Source organism: Orbicella franksi, chromosome 9 (assembly GCF_964199315.1).
Source record: "Orbicella franksi chromosome 9, jaOrbFran1.1, whole genome shotgun sequence".
NCBI classification, from domain to species: domain Eukaryota; kingdom Metazoa; phylum Cnidaria; class Anthozoa; order Scleractinia; family Merulinidae; genus Orbicella; species Orbicella franksi.
In genome coordinates, this window is record NC_138153.1 from 3712301 (window position 1) to 3734800 (window position 22500).

At 40.5% G+C, this 22500-nt stretch overlaps 1 protein-coding gene across 1 annotated transcript in view; it reads right to left on the bottom strand.

Moving 5' to 3' along the window:
* The window catches only part of LOC145496913 (uncharacterized), a 41838-nt gene that overhangs the window by 8521 nt on the left and 10817 nt on the right, over positions 1 to 22500 (bottom strand). The window contains exons 5-16 of the mRNA XM_081476678.1: positions 21261 to 21494; positions 19985 to 20150; positions 17326 to 17723; positions 16501 to 16722; positions 7912 to 8142; positions 6078 to 6228; positions 5198 to 5583; positions 4664 to 4897; positions 3727 to 3957; positions 3453 to 3603; positions 2280 to 2711; positions 1 to 1781 (exon numbers count right to left, since the gene is read on the bottom strand). The exon at positions 1 to 1781 is cut by the window's left edge and continues 1491 nt beyond it. Coding sequence (XP_081332804.1) covers positions 1 to 1781; positions 2280 to 2711; positions 3453 to 3603; positions 3727 to 3957; positions 4664 to 4897; positions 5198 to 5583; positions 6078 to 6228; positions 7912 to 8142; positions 16501 to 16722; positions 17326 to 17723; positions 19985 to 20150; positions 21261 to 21494 — 4617 coding nt within the window. The remainder of the gene's footprint in view (positions 1782 to 2279; positions 2712 to 3452; positions 3604 to 3726; positions 3958 to 4663; positions 4898 to 5197; positions 5584 to 6077; positions 6229 to 7911; positions 8143 to 16500; positions 16723 to 17325; positions 17724 to 19984; positions 20151 to 21260; positions 21495 to 22500) is intronic.

Consider the following 22500-nt stretch of genomic DNA (forward strand, 5'->3'; position numbering starts at 1 on the left):
TGAAGATGATGCAAGGCCGGGATCTACAGAAATGTTGAGTTGTTGGCATTGGGAAGAAGCGAGTGGTGATCCGTCTTGGCTGGATGACGTTTGGTCCATACCTTGGTCTGCTGCACCTTTCAAGACTTCTTCGGCGCCGGATCTGGTGGCTTCCACTGAAGGCACGTACCTTGGAATGTGGGGACCAGCAGTTACTGCACTCTCCCAGTACCTTTGAAAGTTATCCCATAAGTGATATAGACAGCAGGTGGTCTTGCCCGTACCGCTTCGACCAAGAAGAATAATCGGAATCGGTGGATCTGGACGGAGGTTAACAATGGCATGTTCAAGTTCTGTGATCTTAAAAGGGAAGTCAATTTTTGAAGAAGTATCAGTTTCGAGTATTGTCTTCACCAGTGCTGTACTAAATGAATAAAACTTTAAAATGTGATACTCTTGTTCGTTTGAGCTCGCAGGTGGATAGAAAATCTGAGACAGATCACTACTAGCAGTTGACTTCTTTGTACCATCTTTCGTGAAACGTGGATTGCTTGCTTGCTCCAGATCTGCTATCTCTGCGTACCTGTTGGGTAGACACTCACTCAATGATATGCTGTCGTTCTGGGTTTCCATAGTAATACTTTTCAGCTTCTTCTTTATGATACAGTCCATTCCTCGGTCGTGTGACTTGACGATGTGCTCAATTGAGCGTTGTAGTTTGTCGTGGTCTAATACGATGTCCCATACTCGGATGATATCGGAGTAGATTCGACCCGCCGGATTTCCCATGTTCAAACGGAGCTCCGGATTTTCGCTACATCTCCCAGAAAAGGCAATTGTCTTTTCCCAAATTATGCGATGACCTTTGGTCAACTTTGACTCGTAAAGCTGGATGCTTTCTTTCTTTGCAACCCCCTCCAGTCTCTTGCACATTGTTTTGTTCCATCTGCCATTTGCCAGCATGCGAATTTTGTTAATGATACGTCTTCGCATACGGCTATCAACCTTTTTGCTCCTCATTACCTTCCAAACTCGATCAGTGCAGTCAACTTCCCACGGAAGGTCTTCAAAAGGAGATTTGGAATCAATGTCAGCCTCCGCATCACCACCTCCGATCTCAATGCCATCAATATTTGCGTCATCGTCTTCAGCGCGTTTTAGAAGGATCTCGTCTTCGTCTTTCGTCTGTCTCTCGTCATTTTCTGTCATATTACGGACCTCTGAAAGCTCGGTAAAATCTTCGTTATCATCTTGGTCTTCATTTGTATCCTCTGGAACAAATGCATTAAGTGGCGATAAGGCAGCTATGAGGCCGGCAACATTTTCGCGCATTTGCGTTCTCATTTGCTGTTTGTCCTCAGCCTTTCTTACTTTCACGTCTTTTGTGGGGATCGGAGGCTTCTCCTGCTTTGATTGATCATCTCTCTCCACTGATGAATCGCTATCTTCTGTAGCTGATGAGCGATACTCTTCATGCTGTTCTTCGATGGATATATTCTCGTAGCCAGTCGCGGACTGAGAGGAAGTAGAGGTGCTGGAGTTATAAGACTCTAGCGCATTGTACAACATTTTACAGCGAGAATCCTTTTTATGAAGCATTTCAATTGGGTGTTTGTTGGACTTGTTTGGGAGATTGGGGTTTACATTGGCATCCCGAAGTATCCGGATCGCACTGCATTTATTTGATGTCGGCTTTCTACCAGTACATACGAGATGGTAAAGACTGTCACCTTCCGTATTCTGAACATTTTTAATCTCGGGGGTTTTAGACATTAGCATTGCTTCCAGGTATCTGAAATCTCCTGCAAAGCGAAAAAAAAAAAAAAAAAACACAGAAACGAGTCGTTTAAGCTACGCACAAGATAAGGTTGCTTGTTTTCGTGACAATTTTCTATGTAGTCATTGCTAAATTATTTCCCGCGAATATAGAAGCTCTCACAGTCTACTTTTTTGACCACGTTATTCTTGCACAGTCAAGTAGTTCATGACCATGAAGTGTACAGTTAAAATAATCTTCCTAGAGATTTCGTAGTTATTTTTTTTTTTATCTCAAAACACTTTTTACGCAATCCCTGTACGTAACAACATCTAATTAACGCTTACTGCAGGGAATAGAGGAGACATTCCGAACAAATGTGAACCCAAGGACTGGAATGGTCATTTGCAAGGTGTATTCGAGACGATGTCATTGAGAATATTCGTGGTATACAACTTAATGCTTAGTGGTATGATTAGTTTCTCTTGTCTTACGTCAGGGCTACCTTGAATTGTTTAAATGATTTTAATCATTACCAAATTACCCTTTTTATCTTGGAGGCCGATTCTCAAAGCTTGGTGAATTATTGGCTCTCCGTTCTTTCCCAAAACGCACGGATTGGCCCCACTATGGATTAACTTTTCCACAAGAGCTAAGTTCCTTAGCGTCATTGCTTCATCCAAGGGTATAACAGCCGATTTTCCGATAACGTTCGCTGAAGCTCCATGCTTCAGGAGGACTGATACTAGTGGGAGTAGCTTGTCAGAGTCGGTAGAACGGATGATTTCTCCCAGTGGGACACCTGATGCATCAGTGTCAGTTGCCAGGCCTCCATATCCTTTTGGCTGTGAAGTTGGTCCTCCTCCTCCAAGATACAGGATTCTAAGTTTGTGCCAGTCCTTCTTTTCAATCACGCTACTCGTCAGTTTTTCAATCAGCTGACTCGGCACAGGAACTATGAGAGCTGATGTCGCCTCTAAGATTTAAACGCAGCTGTTTAGTTCACGGTATTATTAATTCAACGACTTCCGCAGCGCGCGCTGCAAGGGACAACGCCTAACATTAGCCAATCTGAATGCTTTATTACTGATCCCATACTTTCTTAGTATCGGACCGAATAAACCTTTTTCATTGTCTGATTATGAAGTCGTGGAATGAATTTCGTATTACCGTATTTTCGCGATGAAACCCTCGGGAGTGGAGGGGGAGGGGTGTTATTTCGAACTGCTCCGTGTAAGCCCCGCTGACTAAAACACCTTTTGATTTATGGGAATCATAAATCCGAGACCCGGATCTCGAATTTACGCGGGGCAACTATTATACGTACTCGAGCTTGTAGACCCAGCGCTTATTTGGCCCTAACCTACTGTTTATTCGAGGCTTCGAGGCCTCGCTATGTATTGAGAATACACTTGCTAGGTCAGGACTGTACGGGGAGAACGTCGCTCTTTTCTGTATGGACCTTAAAGGCAGCCTGATGCTCCCATGCAATACGGCGTTCACGCATGCTTACCTCGTAAGATATCTGTCCTTACCGGTTACTGTTTTACATTTCCATGTATAAAAGTAAAGTAAAGTCAAACAAAGTCTATTAGGTGCAGTTACCTCAACGGCTCCACGTTTCTGTCATGAATTTTAATTTTCAGAAACTAATCTAACCCAAATGGCCTTAATTTCTGAGAACATGTTATTAATGTCAGGAGCTTGCGTTCCTTACCTTGAAAATTAGCAGCAATGTCGAGAGCGTCACTTAGAAGGTTATACATGGCGTTTTCATCGGATGTCCTCCTAAGACACTCGTTGATTACTTGCATCGATTCCCTTCCTCTCTTCAGAGCACGAAAACAATAAAGCTGGTTGTGATATCCCTAAGAAAAAATGTTTTGCATGTAGTTTTCACTTGGTTAGCAAATTTTAATATTCACATTCCATTTACAACAGAGAATAGACTACGAGATTAGATCGAGATTAGATCATGCAGCCGTAATTACCTCAAACATTTCTGGATTCATCATAGACGCAGTTTTTGCATCTTCCAAGCCACGTTCGTAGTCGCCTAGCTGCTGAAATGCTTGAGAACGTTGGCATAACAGAAGAGAAAACGTCTGCTTTGAGTCAGCAGGGGTGTACTTCAAAGCCAAATTCACGTAATCAATACAGAAGGTGTATGCACTTGACCAGAAGGCGTGAGCTGCTCGAACTTCCCATCTCTTTGCTTCTTCCTTTAAGGATAAGATATTGCTAACAAATTAATTTTATGCATTCATAATTATAATGATCGCACATCAGGCAAAGTCTGCGTCATGCTGGTGCTCATTTACTGGGGGAGACTGATGTGTCTTGCCAATGCCCAAAAGCACAAGAACACCGAATCCTGAGGCCCAGCTCAGACGTCGTACTTCTACCGTGCCGAACTAAATTCAAGAATTAAGTTCTACAAAAAGCCGGAAGAAGAACGTTGTCTGAATGAAACTTTTGAATTAAGGTCAGCAAGCAATTAAGTTCGACAAGCTCTGCCGTGCCACACGACTCTGGTAAGGCAGCGATTCAAATGCCGTGCTTCCGCCTTGCCAAAAAAAAATTTCATACTTATGTATTTTGGCGGGATTGCGTTTCCGCGGGGTATGAGGAGAATTTTTACGCGGCTTCAGAAAAATCCCTGAATTTGGCATGGCTCTGGCACGAGGTTTGCGCCGTGTTGCAGTCGAACCTAACTGCAATTACGTTTGGCATGGCAGAAACACGATGTCTGTACTGGACCTAAGAAACTTTGTAGCTCATCAACCACAAAGATACAGTAAGTGCACCTCCCTCGATGATAAATTCGTTGCAGCGATATCTGTCATCAGTACATTACAGTGGTGTTACAAAGAGACGCCTACACAGTAGTGTACTCAACAAGGAAAGGCTCAGTACTAAAAAAAGTACCTCTGATTTAATTGGTCGTAGTTTAAAATACTCGTTTCCGGCGTGGATGGATCTTTCATGCTGGTTTAAGTTGAAGTGGGCTGCTGACAGACCGTGGTATATCTGACGCAAGATTGATTTTTCTGTATTGGACTCTGACAGATAAAGAGACATGTTGAGTAACATAACCGCCTTTTTATTGTCATTAGCGTCCAGGGCTTTACGACCAAGTTGGAGCCACTGCTTTGGTTGACCCTGTGAAAGATAAAATACTATGTTGAGCCAATCGTCTGGCACAGTAATTAATTTTGATGTACTGTTTGTGTTAAGAAACGACGTTTCAAAAGATCACTTAAAAGACACCATCCCTGAATTCTGTCTGATTGATCATATTCAGTCCTATTCTGTTTGGTTCTGGAGCTGCTTTGTCAAACGACGTGAAGATAATTTGACCCGAGTTAAAAGTAAGCATTCCGCGAGAGGTCCTATCTACAACTAAGAATACCTTCGTCCATTGAAAAGTTTCTGCACCACATCTAAGAAAATTACAGTTACCTCTCTGTTGATGAATATCCCATGGCCAACGATGCAAGATGGATCCGCATTGTTTTTTAGCAGAGTCACAGCTATAGGAAACTTCATCATTTCCATTGCAACCAAAAGCGGCGTTCTGACACAACCTCGCAATCCTGTCGGGGATGCACCTCGTTGAAGGAGAAGTGTGACAAGCGTGTGTAGATTTTTAACATCTGAATGAATCAGAAGGTCAAGTGGCACACAAGAGGCATCACACTCATAAGCTAGACCCCTGGATGTCTTACTTGCAGCCGTGCCAAGGAAAAGAAATCTTAGTTTATTCCATTCCTTCTTCTCGGATGCTTCTTTGATTGCAGATTGGAGCACCCGAGGCGACAATGTGCAGGTAATCTGGGGCTCTCCATCTACAACAAGAGAGAGTTCTTACGTCGTTTTGTCTGAGAAAGCCATTTCATATCTAAAATTATCTGAAGATCGCTTATACTGTACCTGAAGATTGGCTAATCGATATTTAATCCTTGATCGTAGCAAAATCTTTAGAATAGATACATAAAATGGATTTCTTTCTTCCATCACATTTTACAATTAAGCAGAGGTAGGAACTTGTGGAAAGCTGTTTAGTTCCTGGTTCAACCCAAATAGAGAAGTAAAGTCTTTAAGCGGTTAAGATCGTTGTGTTAGGAGGCAGAAAGCAATATCGGCTGTTCCATCGTGTGCCAAATATTTATGAATCAAACTGCTCGATCAAACAGTCTGTGGATTGCACATGTGAGTCTTAACAATTATATCACTGGCTCCGCAATCAAATTTCTTCGTAGAGACAATTGTCTTCGATAACAATGGAATATTCAGAGCCCTTCATTTACTTTTTAAGTGGTTAAATATTACGGTCACCAACCTTCGATACTCATAGCAGTTGTAATCACTTCTTGTGCAGTTGCCCGCTTTTCTTTGTCAGTGACAGCGTTAGTATGTGCTTTACAGAACGCTCGTAGCGCTTCTTTCTTTCTTTTCAGGGGAAGAAGGCAGTTTCCACGTCGTGAATGCCCCTATGTATAAAGTAGGCGTACAATTACATGATAAGCCTCTGAAGAGTTTTAACTCAAATTTAAACCTGATAATTGACTAGTGGAGTCGAAGTAGTTTACAGATACAGTCAAATTTCTTAGAAAACATACAAATTTTCGCAAACTACCTCCATTCCTAGCGAATAAAATTTTCGACGCAATGATCTCCCCAATTTTGACATATAACAGTGAAGTCTGGGGTACATATGCAAAATCTGATCTCAAGTCTTGGGACAGTTCCCAGATCGAAAAAACACATCTCCAATTCTGTAAACGTTATTTAGAAGTAAGCAATAAGGTATCCAAAGTAGCATGTAGAGCTGAACTTGGTAGGTTTCCTCTCATTACAGCTATCAATCAGAAAATCGGTCAAATCATGAATTACTCCTCATATCTTCTGAGTAATGATAATTGCTCTATTGTTAAACAAGTCTTTCTCAAGTCTTTCTCACAAGATCTTCATCACGCTGGTAAAAATAGTTATTATTCTGATATAATAAGTATGTCTGAATATTACAATTTCCCTTGTTTTTTTAAAGTAACGCTAAAATCAAACATTATGTTGGTCTAATGCAACCAAACTATATTTTATATCGGCAACATACCATGCAAAACTCTACTAAACTAGAATTTTTCAACACTTTTAAGAACGATTATACACCTTCCTCTTATTTAAGCCTAACAAGCAAGCTAAGCGAAAGAAAAGAACTAGTGAAATTTAGGACAGGCAATCACAAACTAAGGATTGAGACTAGTAGATATGATCAAATTCCAAGGGTTAACAGACTCTGCCCTCTTTGTGAATCTAATCAAATTTAAGACGAATCTCACTTTCTTATATATTGCAATAAATACTCTATTCTAAGAAATAAATTTTATAAAAAAAAAATAGAACATATCACTCCGACTTTTAAACAATTGTCTTCGTTACAAGCCATCGGCGAACTTATGACTTCTTCAAATCATTATCTTCTGAGTAATGATAATTGCTCTATTGTTAGACAAGTCTTTCTCAAGTCTTTCGCACAAGATCTTCATCACGCTGGTAAAAGTCTTTCTCGTTACAAGCCATCGGCGAACTTATGACTTCTTCAAATCATTATGTCAATATTCAATTAGCTAAATTTATTTCATCTTGCATTGATCTGCGCAATATTCTACTTTCAAATCAAACCAATGTGACTTGATTGCTATATCATAACATTATTATATAATCACGATAATCGTTACTGTTCTAGTTTTAGTTTTAGTCTAGTTTTAGGTTATAAAAGCTTTTGCAACACTTTATGTATTTATGGTCATGCAAATAAAGCTAGTTGTTGTTGTTGTCTCTTTGCGGACACCACCATAATACGAACACTATATTAAGAACAGCTACAATGGTCCCAGGGAAACCAGAACTCATATAATCTCTTACTCTATAATACGGCCACGTCCATAAAAAGGACACCCAGATCTACCCCTTTGGTGTCCGTTTTAAATAGGTCCTATTGCATTTAATTCTTGCTATGTAAACGATGGAAACGCTTATTGTTACTTGGCGTACAAATTCGGTTCTTTTGTAAAGAAGCAATTTTACAACAAAAATTGAATTGAGTCTTAAGTGATCCTACATATACTGCTCATATCCTTCAAGAGCAGAGCCAAGCAAAGATCGCAACTCACCCTGAACCACTTTGGCCTAATTTTGGTGCATTTGTCTGCCTCTGAGAGAGCGTCTTCGAACTTTCCCAAGTTAATTAACGCCAAGCATCGGTTGCTCAGAAGAGCACTGGTTATTTCAGAGTTTGATTCTGGTAAGAAATCCATGGCAAGGGAGTAGTACCCAGCCATCAATTCGTATTTGCCTTCCTTGTGCAACTCGTTACCCCAGTTCTTCCACTGTATAGCTTGGACCTTAAATGCAACAAATGAAAATTATAATAATAAAGTTACAACTTACAGCAAGATATACATATTGCGAGACTGCCCAAGTTCGAGTTCGCTGGCGAGGGGTTATCGATGCCCTGTGCTCCGCCTGGAGCGATGGGCTTAAACAAACAACTCTGCTGGCATATTGAACAATGCAAGCAATTTGGAGTTTAACCAGGAGCCATAATCGGGGATGGAGACCGTAAGTCTTGGGATCCGCGCGCACCTATGATCTGGGACAATTTTTCTATTTTTAGAACAAATTGCGCCATCCTGACGTCATATATCCGCGCGGATCCACGCACATGTCGAGGGCTCTCGCGTGGATGTTGTCACGTTGCGTGATCAAATGGTGAGAGTTGAGAGATTCTCTTGCGTATTTTTCACAGCGATGGCAGGGAATAAGGCAGGGACTAAGAACCAGGGCGCTTATATGTAGTTTTATGCTCTGAGCCAACGGAAAAGGTGGATTTTTCAGGGTCGAAAACAAGACTTCAATCTCGCGCTGGGAATGAATAATAAGATCTGCTCGCGCTAGTTGTAAGCTTACGCGTATGTTTTTGCGTTTGTTCTGACTTAAGAATATAGCAAGAAAACTCTCTACTCTGGTATCGAGTTAATTTGTGAGTTTCTCGGACAATGGTTAATCATAACCAAAACCTGTTTTGATGGTTTCTTATTGTTTCTGTTTGTTTGGCGAGTTTGTAAAAGTTTATGAAAGGAAAGTCTGACGCGTACAATTAGCTCATTTGCATAGTGCAGCTCGTGCACTTTCAAGTCCGAGTCGGTGTTTTCAATTGTCAACAAATCTTGACAAAGATTTCTTTCGTTATCTTTTGTGCTGAGATGCAGCAACAAATTTCACGAACGCAAAAAAGGCTACTAACATCATGTGTGTTTCTTCAACATAGGCATAGTGAAGTTTTACACTGCGAAAATGAAAATAGACAAGGAGGTTTGATATTTTAACCTCGATCAACAAAATCGAAATCGTTATTCGAAGTTGATTAAAGAAAGCGTCATTGTAACTTTGTTGATTAATTCTGCTTTATTCGCATATTTTCAGCTTAGCTTTTAATGTGCTCCCAAACATTTATCAATCTTAAACATAGTTAAAAACTATAGAGTTATTGTTTGAGTTCGATGTACGTTTTCACACGAAAGTGCGGTGGAAGTACAATTTGTCATGTTCTCTGACTGTACAAAACACGCATCGGCATGCGCTCTCATTCATCGACAACAGAGAATTTAGTGGATTTTTACACGAATAAAACTGAGCAGTATCTACGGACGTAAAGTTATTCGGCCTTGATGAAACATCAAGCGTTGCTTACAATTCAGGCGAAACTCAAACTAGCAATTATTTTGTTTTACTTTTCGGTCGCGATAGACTGGCAAATTTCTCGCAAGCGTGTGGCAAGAGGAGCTAGGAAACTATGAAGTCCTGAAGCTCTGCTATATCTAAATATATCCAGCTAGTTTTTTGCTGTGTAATGGAAAAGCTGTTAATCTTCAACATATGTGAAATTTAAAGTGGAGTAATGTACAGCTCATGTAAAAGAAGCATCCGTCGGAACACAACTTGGTCAGCGATATATATCTAAGCTTAAAGCGGAACATACCTAACTTCGACACTGTCTTACTTCACTCAAACTGGAGCAGCTTACGACGAAAATACTTAAGCAAAATTCCAACAGACGTAAACGCGTCGAATTGTGGGCCAAAAACATGAAAAATTTCGGGAATTTCGGACGCCATTTCCCCCGCACGACATCCGCAAAAATCCTCGCAACATGTACGCGCGTGAGCCGCAGGCGATGGCGCAATTTGTTCTAAAAATAGAATTATTGTCCCATATCATGGGGACAACCTCAATACTAGAAATGGCGCGCGCTTACGGTCTCCGTCCCCGATTATGGCTCCTGACCTTAACTTATGGTGTTGAACTTACCAGGCCAATCGAAGTAATTTTCGTCTTTCGTACACATTAAGGCCTATGAATTTTCAAACTCTGGTGTCTCGCATATCGGCATTAGTGATCATTCACTTGTTTACGCCATTAGCAAATTATGCATTCCAACACGCCCCTCAAAGGTTATTTTTAGCAGACAATTTAAAAATTTCGAGCCCACTTGTTTTAAGCGGGATTTACGCATGGTTCCATGGCATACTGTAACTTGCCTCAATGATCCAAATTTTGCTTGGACTGTTTGGAGTCCTGTTTTTCTATGTCTCAAATATTCATGCACCTTATCGAAAAAAGAAAGTGAAAAGTGCTCCTGCGCCATGGCTGAATCCTGGCCTAAGGAAATTGATGCTCGAAAGAGACAAGCTCAAAAAAATTGCCTGCAGACTAAGAACAGATGAAAGCTGGCCAAAGAATAATTCTGTTAAAAACCAAGTGAACGAAGGGATAAGACTGGCTAAATCATTTTATTATAATACAAATTTCGCAGCTAACTGTGGAAATGTTATTATGGGCAAAACACCACAATTAACTAGAATTAACGCTTTCAAAATTGGGGACGCCTCTTAAACTTCCCCTCGAGAAGTAAGTGATGTTTTCTCTAAGGTCGGACCATCACTTGCCAGCGAAATTCCTCCATCCAATATTGACTCTGGCGACTATGTTCATCCCGTCTCACAGAACTTGACTTTGACATAAACGACTAACGATACTGTCATATATAAAACTAATTAACTCACTTCCGTTAAATAAGGCTAGTGGTCTTCATGGCATATCCTGTCGTCTACTAATAAAAGAAGCAGCACCTATTGTCGCGCCGTCCTTAACCCATGTAATAAACTTGTCTATCACTACTGGTATCTTCCCAGACGAGTAGAAACTGGCAAGAGTATCGCCCGTATACAAGAAAGGGGAGAAAAGTGACCCCAACAGGCCAATCTCGGTTTTGCCTCTCTGATTAGCAAATTGATAAAAAGAATAGTTTTCGACCAGTTCTACGAGTATCTAATGGAGCACGATCTCTTAGCTGAAGCTCAGTCTGGTTTTAGACCCCTGCACTTCACTCACACTGCTCTTCTGGAAGCTACTAATTAGTGGTACTTAAACATAGATAGCGGTCTCGTAGATGGGGTACTTTTTCTCGACCTCATAAAAGTTTCCGACACTGTGGATCACCAGATTCTGTTGCAGAAACTTCACCTTTATGGAGCGGATTTCTATACTTTGAAATGGTTTAGGTCATATATAACTAATCGAAAACAGAAAACCTTTGTAAATGGCTACATGCCAGACTATTGCTCCATTATTTGCGGTGTCCCGCTGGGATCGATCCTGGGACCTTTATTGTTCTTAGCCTATATAAACGACCTCTCTGCGTGCCCCCTATTCTCTGTGCCAAGAGTGTATGCCGATGACACAAGTCTTACTATATGCTCTAGTGATCCAGTAGACTTAAAATCCAAATTAAATAGTAGCTTAGCTGAAATCCAGACCTGGCTACAAGCTAATAAACTTAGTCATAATACTAAAAAAACAAAAAAACAAGCTAATAAACTTAGTCATAATACTAAAAAAACAAAACAAAAAACAATCAAACAAAAAAACAAGTATTCTATTATTGGTAGCCATAACAAATTGCTCAACTTAAACTACTATTTTGATGTAAAAATTGATGAAAATTCCTAAGCTAAATCCTACTAGTATCTCGGCATTGATTTGGATGAGAGCTTCTCGTGGGACTCCAACATTGACAGTTGTCAAATCAACGGAAACTATGAAGAAGTCGTGGATACATTGCTTACAAAATGAAGAGCTCTCCTTCGATCAGCTACTCTATGCTTGACCAGGTTTTGAAGATAACAAGGTCATGAAAAAAGTCCATATAACTCTGCTCTTGGAGCACAATATATACAGGATTTTGTTTGTTACAATTTAAACGTTTATCCCACTCCGAAAACTAAAATAATTGAAAAATTTCCTCTTAACACCTGTGTGGTCTTTACAAATTTCCCGGAACACCTTGACCTCCGGGATTTTTGCTTTACCGTAGATTATTTTGTTTATGTCCAGTTTTGTAACTGCGTTTCGTATTGTTTGCCGCAAGAAAGTTTTGGTTGGATGCTATGGACTTGTAAGTTGTCCTACTTATGTTTCCAATTGTTTTGTTCTGTTTTGTTTTGTTTTGTTTTGTCTTGTCATGTTTGATTCATAATTTTGCTGATATACTGCTAGCCCGAGAATGCTAGAAAGTTCGCTCATAGTTTCACTCATAAGAATCACTCACAAATTAAGGCTCGCTGTCTAGCCAGCTGGAAGTTATAAACTCCCTATGAGCTTAGAGGATTGACGAGCCAATGTCTCAGGAAGTTCAAAGAATTTTCGCAGTCAATATCTACAGACAAAGTGAAACCTTAAGACTTTCAAACAAGGGGAGGGAGAAGGGACCCAACCAAGTTTTACACAAGGAGGCTCTGCCTCAAGGTCCAAATCTTTTCCCTTTTGTATGGTGTTTTTTCCAGGAAAGGTTACTCTTTCATATACATGTAGCTTCCAGTTTGAAACCCCTTTCACATACCTACGGTAGACCCATTACATCTATTTTCGTGGATAAATTAGCAATGAATGTTTAAAATCCCTGCCTCTTTGTCATACTTCCCGCCTGATAAAAAGTGCACCTTGAGTCAACTATAGGGAATTCTCCTCCCCCCCCCCCCACCTTAATGCAATACAAAATAAAAAGGGTATTGGAGATTGTATTGTACACAAAAATGAAAATAGTTTTCTTTCTTGGAAACGGAAATCACAGTATGTTATTGCTATCTTTGCCACTGTTTGTGTTAATTTCACTACCAATGCAGAAATATTCAAAACGATTGTTGCCAGGTGCAATTAATGTTTATTTCAAGTTTTGATTCCAACTGTTTACATATCTCGTTGTAGAAGAAAAATAAAATAATTTATACGTACATCACCAGCTATTATGCCCGTTTGACATGGCGTGTGTTTGACATGATTGGACAGTAAATCTCTCTCACAAAAAGTAGATCTACGCAGTCTCTTGGGTGCTAATTTGTCTAATTATATCCGTCACTTAAATCTTAGAGCATAGTTACTCGATCGTGGATGCTGACTTGTATACCAATGTATACCATATACCAAATGATCACTCTGGTCGAACTGCATAGAATGACAAAATGTAGTGTGAAGAACAACAAAATTAAAATATAAAGCAATTTGAATTTTTTGCTTGAAGTAAGCTTAATTCAAAATACAAATTAAATTACGGGTTTCGAATTTAACATACGAACACCGCCAGAGTTGTGTACATAAAATGTGTACACACACAAAAAAATAATACAATACCGAAACAGGCTACGTTATGCTTACCTTGGACTCTACAGGGAGAGAACGCGAATGGAAAACCGTCAAATTCCCTAGCCAAGAAAACAGCTATGAGCCTAATAGCCTAATAGCCTGACTTTGACTTGTATCAATTCTTTGACGAAATGTGACCTTGCCGGCCGCGCTGTTGTGACCGATACATGACCACAGTCATAAATAGCTCTTTCAGCTTTCATCTACGTGTGAGCAAAAGGCCAAAGGCAAAACACTGCATATTTACAAAAGCGAAACACATGAACCGCCAAAATGGCCGCTCTCAACTTTAGAGGTCTTCGAGAAACTCGTACCCAGGTTCTCCATGTTATCTTCCAAAAGTTTACATCTGAGTGAGAGACACATTTGCATATTCTGCTCCATAACAATAGTCGTTTCTACGCTTCGTGTACCCACGACTAAAAAGCATCTGCCGGCCTTGGGGCTATCAAACGTGTCAGGAACTTTGGTTCGCCGTGAGACTCTTACTATGATCTATAAAGCTCTCGTCCAACCATACTTTGATAATTGTAGCTCTGTATGGGGCAGAGTAAGATTGGATTTTTATATCCAAACTCGGATTTTGTGTTTCTTTTCTAAACCGATTAATGGGTCATCAATCCAAGATCTCTCTGATCATGGTGTATCAAAGGGACCGAAGAATCCACTCTGGGCAAGGATTCTTCGGTTCCTTTGATGCACCATGATCCGAGAGATCTTGGATTAATCTGTTTAGTAAAGAAACGGAAAATCCGTTTTCGGATTTGAGAATCCAGTCTTGGATTTTCTTAAAGAAACGCACCCAAAAATATAAGAACTTCCACTGTACTTGATGACCTCGGCTGGGGTTCTATGGAGCGAAGGCGTTCTAAGCAACTAGCAATTATTCTAAGGCTCTCCATAATATTTCTCCGACTAGTTTGAATAGTATTTTAAAGTCTACAGCCAATTTTCACTCACATAATCTAAGAAATTCAAAATACAACCTTTTCGTTCCTCGACCGAATACTGAAGCAGGCAAAAGAAATTTTCAGTATTGCGGTTCTGTTTTTCTGGAACTGCTTGCCTTAGACAGACTGTTCACAGCCCTCTATTTTCTCGTATTTTTTATTCCATCGTTGAACGCGCGGATAGAATCGCGAGAGAACTGGACGCCAGCGCAAAACGGAAGACTTAACTGGGTAGGGATAGCAACCGAGGGAAAATAAAGGGGCTGCAGACATCTTTGGAAAAAGGTGAATTGCCCGTTTCTCTAGAAACGGAAAATTCCCATTGGTTGCAAAAGTGTCATAACCTCGACAACGGCTGATCATGAATGCGTCCAGGCGCGTTTTGCGACTTGCGGCAGTTGTCATAACTGACACGTGCCGTGATTCGTAATGGAGCGGTTGTTTTTAAAATGTAATCCTGTTAAGAGAAATTTTAACGTTTCCTACCGGCTTTGAAGAAACTCTGATATATCAACGCTACGCAACGGCAAAAGAAGTGCTAATGGTGCGAATGTTGTTGTTCTCATTGTTTCGCCACTCAAAAGCATCATGAAAGAACAAATAGAAGAGACGGAAGAGCTTAGGATTGTTTCCATCGTTTTGTCAACAAAGGACGACGTGCTTCTGCTGATTGGAGCAGCGAAATACAAGCTTGTTTTCGGAAGACAGCAGTCTCTGCTAAACAATTGCGTCACGCTCATTGAAGTTGACGACTGCCACACCTTGTAACGCCTTCGGAATATATTCTCCGCGGATATGTAAGACGTCTTGCCAAGATTTCCCAAGCGAATAGCAAAAGAACACGCTCATGTCCTACAAAATCGGAAGGACCGCTTGATTTCGGCTTTCTCCCCCTTTTAGCAGGTTTTTTGGGAGTCGAAGAAATCGTCTGAGACGACATGCTCGACACACGAGCACACGTCCGTGTTGTTGTTTGCAAACTGATACTTGTAATCAATTAAACAGGCAATTTACCGCTCAAAATTTTATTGGTCCCATTTAATTAATTGGTCAAGGGGGTGGAGTTGTCAGTGACAAGGCGATAACAGGGGGAGGAGCTCCACTTTTTTTTTTTTCGAAAGGTGTCTACAGCCTCTCTATTCTTCTTGCTCGCTTCGCTCGCAAACCCCACCCCCCTCTCCCACCCCCGCGTGCTTCGTGCACGCTTCACTCGCATTTTCTTTCCCGGGCGTAAATAGAGAGGCTGTGAACAGTCTAGCTTGCCTTTGAGTGCTAAGATACAGCCCACTCTTAGCTCTTTTAAATCCGTTATATAATTAAGATTGAATCACGATAGCTATAATAATTATATAGGATAGTTTTTTTAACAGTTTTTAGTCAAGAGATTTTACCTTGATAATCTCTTGTTTTTAGTATAATTCTCTACAGATAATTAATTTAGTTACACTGGATAATTTAATTACTTTAGTAAGCACGGCTCGATGGTTGCTCTAACCATTGCTTTACTTCACTGGAAGAAAACGTTCTCCGAGTGGGAGTCTTTACGTTCGAGACCTGTCCGAACGATACGTTGAGCACCAAGTGTTCCGGGCACCGACCGTTTGAAGTCTTGTGTGGGAGAAGGGATATGAGGTGGAAGGGAAGCAATGGCTAGAGCAACTATCAGACTTGCTCTCGATGGAATCTTCAGGAGATAGGAACTCTTAGTGCAAATTTACAGCTGTTTTCCTTCAGTCGATTTGCTGGGCTGCACCATTCGGGCCTATCTAGCTTGAGGAATGATATATAGAGAGGAGAACAGTGAAATGAAAACTAGCTCGCTGGAATCGCTTTGAAACGACCCCAAAATGCCAAAGAAACAGAAGTAGCTCACCGACGAGTCGACGTAAGTCGTTCTGTAATGAATTTCTCTTCTATACTTCGGACTATTATATAAGATCGATACATGCCTATACAAATTAAACGTCAAGAGGCGTTTCAGCAACACGTCGTCCCAACTCCCTGTAAGATAATAACTTACTTAATAAACTGAGATCCCGTTAGAATTATTACCTCATTCGTCTGTCCCTTGTAAGTTTCCTTTAACTTCTGACCCGTTTCAAGACAACCATCAAAGGCCTTTTCTTTAAAGTACAATTCACAAAGAAGCTGAAGCATTTTCCGTTTTTCGTCAAGCGTGGTGTCCTCGTGCTTCAAAGACAGTTGTAAAAGCTCGATGGCTCTAATGTTATTTCCTTTACGCGCAGCTTCGAATCCATCGGCTCTGAGCGTTTTCTGAAGACCAAAAAACAAAATGATGACAAGCAGTCAGTAAACAGGCTCTTAGAGCCCAAAATTTTCAAAGGACTGCTTAAATAGAAAGAAGTCAGTGTGCTGATCTGGAGCACGCAACTGATCTGTTCGTGGAAATATCTGTTCCCCAGCCGATTTCTTGCTAGGTGGGGAAATCTATTGCCACACTATGCTGGAATCCGTCGGTTGTGCTCACTGGCTGGTTAATGCGGGTTATGCTTTGCTGGCTGGCATTTGCTGGGAAGTAGGAGTTGAGACATATTTGCTGGGAGAAAGGAACAAATATAAATTTGGGAGCAGCTATTTCAATTGTTAAAAATGTTTATTTGAATAAAGGAGGATTTTTTTATAATGTCACGACGCTGGCGACTCTAGAAAAGTACTTATTTGTTAACATTATAATTCGCCATTTGCAATCGGCCGTGTTAATTCCACCCGATCCTAACCATGGCTGCTCCCTGCCCTTGCCATTTTCTGCTTTAGCAGTGACGGACATCGCAAAAAAATACGACTTAATGACAGTATAATTATTACATAGCTTTTCAATACTTTTTTTATTACGAGAAACGTAAATATCAACTTTACCTGGGGTATGTTATTTGCACTGGTCTTGACATCAGCTCCAGTCTTATTCCTCTTATCCATCAGCAAACTTGCCACATCAAATTTTTCTAACTGAATGGCGACGTCAACGAGATCTTCGCGGCTTCCTTTTTGAGGGTTAGCATTCGCTTTATGCTCCAGTAGGATATTTATGAATGTTCTCAGATTTGAAAAGTCACAGCGAATAATGTCTTCTAAGGGAACATTGCTTGCATCGCATCCCATTGCGAGACCTCCTGAACCGTTACTGTACTGTTTCTCCCCTCCACCGCCAAGAAAAAGAATATGAAGTCTTTTCCAGTCTTTTGTGGCCACAGCTTCATTGACTATAGTTTGAATTAAGTCTCGCGGAAGGCTGTATGAAATACTTGATGTACCATCTAAAGTAATAATAAATAGACGCAAGACGGAATTAGTTTGACGCCGGAAAGCTATCTAAATTTTTAGACGAGTTTTTGAAAGCTAGGTTGAACGGCCATCAAAGTGATAATTACCTGTGGATCAAACCTGGGAAAGACAAATGTCAGACTCATGATTGCGACCCCGACGCCCATTTAAGCTAAAAAATACGAATATAAAACCACATTTACAGCTGCAAAAATGTCACAAAAATTACACTAAGCAAAAGTCAAACACCTGTGATATGTGCGAAAAATGTCCCATAGAACAAATATCTGTCATTGTAAAACCACTAATATATCGATTTTGCCAAGCCTAAAAAGCTGAGCTCCTGGTTACAATAAGTTACCCTGGCTTGAGCTTGCGATCCAATCGAAAAAACAGTACCAGGGCAGTGGTCAACTTCGAAAAACACGTGACCTCGATGAGCTCTAGACACAAGTCCGCGATATGGTCACATGATACTGGTCAGCGGATACATTGTTTTGACAGGTGTGAATTGAATATAATATGGATGCCCAATATCAAAGATGCACAGTCTCCGAGGGAAAAGCTCCAGCTGCGAGCGGGGTTGCTGCGGAGTATTAGTGTGACATTTCACATTGATTTACATGAGGGCGTACGGAGGGACAATTAGTGTCAATAGACCATTTTACAGTTGTCTGCTTAGCGACCTGGCCTTTGGATGGCAGCGAGGCTGGAGCTGACCTTGTTTTGATACAAACCTCACTGCTTTTGTCATGTAAATGCACTCAGTTAGCATCAGAACAACTTGTTTTACACACAAAAGCAGTGAGGTCTGTATCAAAACAAGGTCAGCTCCAGCCTCGCTGCCATCTAAAGGCTAGGTCACTGAGCAGACAACTGTAAAATGGTCTATTGTTTTGGTTTTGGTTTTATGACACTCAGTTGAAAACCGCTCTAACCTAAAGTTGCAATTGACAGGCAGGGACAGGTAGGTTTAACTGATGCTCAAAACAGCAACTGATAGATCCTTTTTCACCAAAATAACAAGACAGAGAACGCAGAGATGAAAGCGGCAGAGATTTTAGGGTGCATTGAAACGAATTGACTGGCCAAACTCAAATATGTGGTGGTGCTCATTGCAACCAGGTTATTGGGAAAACATGTTCGGAAAAGTACAGAGTTTGGTTTAAGTTCATCATATGTTGTATACTTTGGTACACGAAAGTGACAGCCAAAAAGGTCTGAAAGAGGAAATATTTTTTATCACCAATGATATTAGTTTTTACTTTGGAATGCTTTAAACATTAATTTTTATTTCCTTATGGCATATCTGAATGTACTTACAAATGCAAAAATATTCGTTTCTGTAGCATTTCAGATCATGTAGGTAAAATCAATAAACCGCTGTCACCAAACCGAAGCACTCTATTGAAAATAATCTTTACAGCAGCTAGTGACACCGATGTCAAGAATATGTAAAAAGACCGATAGTTTTAAGGTGATTCCTCACATTTGCATTGCGCATCCTTACTACGCATAATTTATGGCCTCACTAGCGCGCGCTCGTGCACGCGCACATTGAAAACATGGCGGATTTGCCTTGATATTGAGTTCTGTCAGTTGAAAAATGGCTATAGCTCTTAACGAGCTCGGGCACCCCAATTTTTTACCAGTCGTTTTAATCAACTAATCATTAGCCTTGCGTGAGACAAGACTGATCTGATTTCCATTGCTGAAAATTGAAGAAATAAGGGAAATAGCAGCCGCACTGTAGTCTTTTCTATTTGCAGTTTGATAGCTGTGGCAAGCAATTTGGTTCCAATATTTCAACAAGGATTCAGCTCTCTGTCAAAATCAAACTTAAAAAGTTTATTTGTGTCCGACACAAGTATTGACTGTAGCTTGAGGCGTGTTTTCATGAGTTTGGGCTCACAAAGATTTTACAATAACTTGGAATGCGTTCTTGTAATAAGCATTAAATAATGCTAAAATGGGACATTTTCAATGCCTCATTGCTCCTTAACGAGCATTGGCACCCCCCTTTTTATTTTATAATTTAAGTTCTCATATGATAAATATTCAGTGGACAAAGTTTGAACAAAATCTATTGACAGTTTTATTTCGGGGGAATTGCCTTAAATTTAGAATTTTGATGACGTTGCGTGAAAACGATATATTATAGATATATTTTTGCTAATTATTACAATTTTGATGCGTGTAACTAAGTCATTAATGACATGATGGAATCAGAAATCACGACTTGTTATAAAGTTACCTGGCAATTCTAAAGCCACTGACAAAAGTTTGTTTAAAACATCCTCTTGTTCTTTTTCTTTACTGGCTGTGTTTTCAAGTAATAACTGTAGAGATCTCGAGCACGACTCCATTGCTTCACTGTATTTTTCCAGGGCAAACAGACAAGAACCTAGGCGGTATTGTGCCTAAAGTAACATGTAAAGGCAAAAATCTAACATTAATTATGTACGTTGCACGTAGTGTGCTAAGTATTGGAGAGATTGCTATACAGCAATTTCAACAAGATATTGGTTAGTGGGAAGCGCGGTGGCCTCTTGGTTAGTGTGCTCGACTCCGGATCGAGAAGTCCGGGTTCGAGTCCTGGCCGGGGAAATTGCGTTGTGTTCTTGGGCGAGACACATTATTCTCACAGTGCCTCTCTCCACCCAGGTGTATAAATCGGTGCCGGCGAATTTAATGCTTGGGGGTAACCTTGCAATGGACTAGCATTCCATCCAGGGGGGAGTGGAAATACTTCTAGCCGCTTCATATTACAGAAACCGCAGATAAGCGCCTTGCCTCGTATGCAGACTTTACTTTTACCTAGCTGGGAATAGAGCGAAAATCGCAGAGCAAATATTATAGTAAATTAAGCTTTTCAGCAAGGGTTTCCTACGAACATATATGCAGTACCTGTGGAAAGGTGTTCGTTTAGGGCATACAAATGCCCTAAGTAACAGTCTTATAGACCAATTCCATGTCACTTGAACATTCTCCAAGCAATGTAAGATTGATTGGGTTGTCAGGCACAAGTTTCAAATGATATAGACCAATTTCGATATATCAAAACTCAGCCTAAAACAGTAGACCTCGGTACGACGCTCTGGGGAATAACTACAGAGTTTGTGGGGTTTATTCCCCAGAGCCTCTTCCTGGGGTCTATTGTGTTAGGCTGAATTTTAATGGTGATATATCCTCACTGCATACCCATTACCACATCGCGGTAGACTAAGTTATAGGAGGAGTCCGCGACTACTGTGGCAGCTAAGGTATGCAGCGAGAAACGAAGTTAACACCGTCAACCGGTACGAGGGGAGGAGGGTGGGGCGACAAAACCTTCCTCCACCGGAACGCCGGCAAAATGACAATGATTACTGAAGGCAAAACCCGCTGATTTAAACGAAGAGACCGCAAAACAATATGCCTGTCCTGGGGCATGAAAGGATGATGAAATATGAGGGATTAAATCAACTTTCCCGATGCGCTAATTATTTATGTAGTGAGAATACATCGAAATTGGTCTATTACCGACTTACCTTTGCCCATTTAGGATTGTTATCAACGCACAGTTCAGCATCCTTGAGAGCTAAATCACCTCTGCCTGTCTTTTTGTACATTAATGATCGATTTGAAAGAATGGTTGCTTTTAGGTCCTTTTCGTTTGAAGCCGTGAAGCTCAGCGCAAGTGTATAGTAAGCGATCGCTAGATCCACGGAATTTGAGTCTTTGGAAAGACGATTTCCTCGTTCCTTCCATCTTCCTGCCTCTTCCTGTGAGAGGAGAGAAAAAAATATCGACCACCGGTAACATATTAATGTAAATCAAAATGTACACTCCTTCAAATCTATTCTAACGAGTACAATAAGAAGCGCTCACCGAGAAGAACAGGATGAATACAGCTTGGTGCAACATAAGCACAATGTAAATACAACTTCGTTGTTAAAAGTTGCAGAAATGTAAAAGCACATATCGAATAAGAGATCAACTTTGACAATTTTAGAACTATATATAACTGACATTTCATTATTCTAAGTGAGAACGTGTGTTCTCAGTTATTGGACCATATCATGATTTTCTACTTGACACTTGACCGTGCAATTTTATTGCCGCTTCAATTATTCCTCAAACATTTGCAACTTTGGTAATTGCATTCAACAGTTCCATCTAATATGACAAGTAATGACGTTCTCTGCCAAACTTCTATATTTGGTCTTGCTTTCTTTGTATCAAGTCTCTATTAATATATCAAGTATTACGGCAATTACCAGACTAAGGAATCTTGAAAATTTGCAATTTTTAAGAGCAGAAAGCCTCGGAACTAGACGCCTTGCTGCTTGAACCCGGGCAGTCGTTGTACTGAGAAGCACCAGCTATATTGCAATTGAGCTAAATGTTCTGCATTTAAAGACCTACGAAATTCAATCGAATCGATGTGCTCAGGCTATTCTGCCTTTGATTGTATTTCTTGGGATCGATTAATAGCTTATTACTCCTTTTCAGGCCTTTAGGGCGTGAAATGAGTCAAGGTCTTTATATCAGCCTATAAACGTTTCAGTCTATTTCCTTAGCCTTTGTCGTTGTTGTCGTCGTCGTCGTCGTTGTTGTTGTTGTTGTTGTTTTTGCGTTTCTCAAGCAAGCGAGACATTTTGAATTTCAGAGTTATGGCGGTGCGTGACATAGAGCTACGAACGCGTTGGTAGAAAAACTAGACTTATCTCGTGATTTTTAGCCCATTCAGAAGTAAAGTATTTGGAAAAGTGCTCATGTAAATGCTTG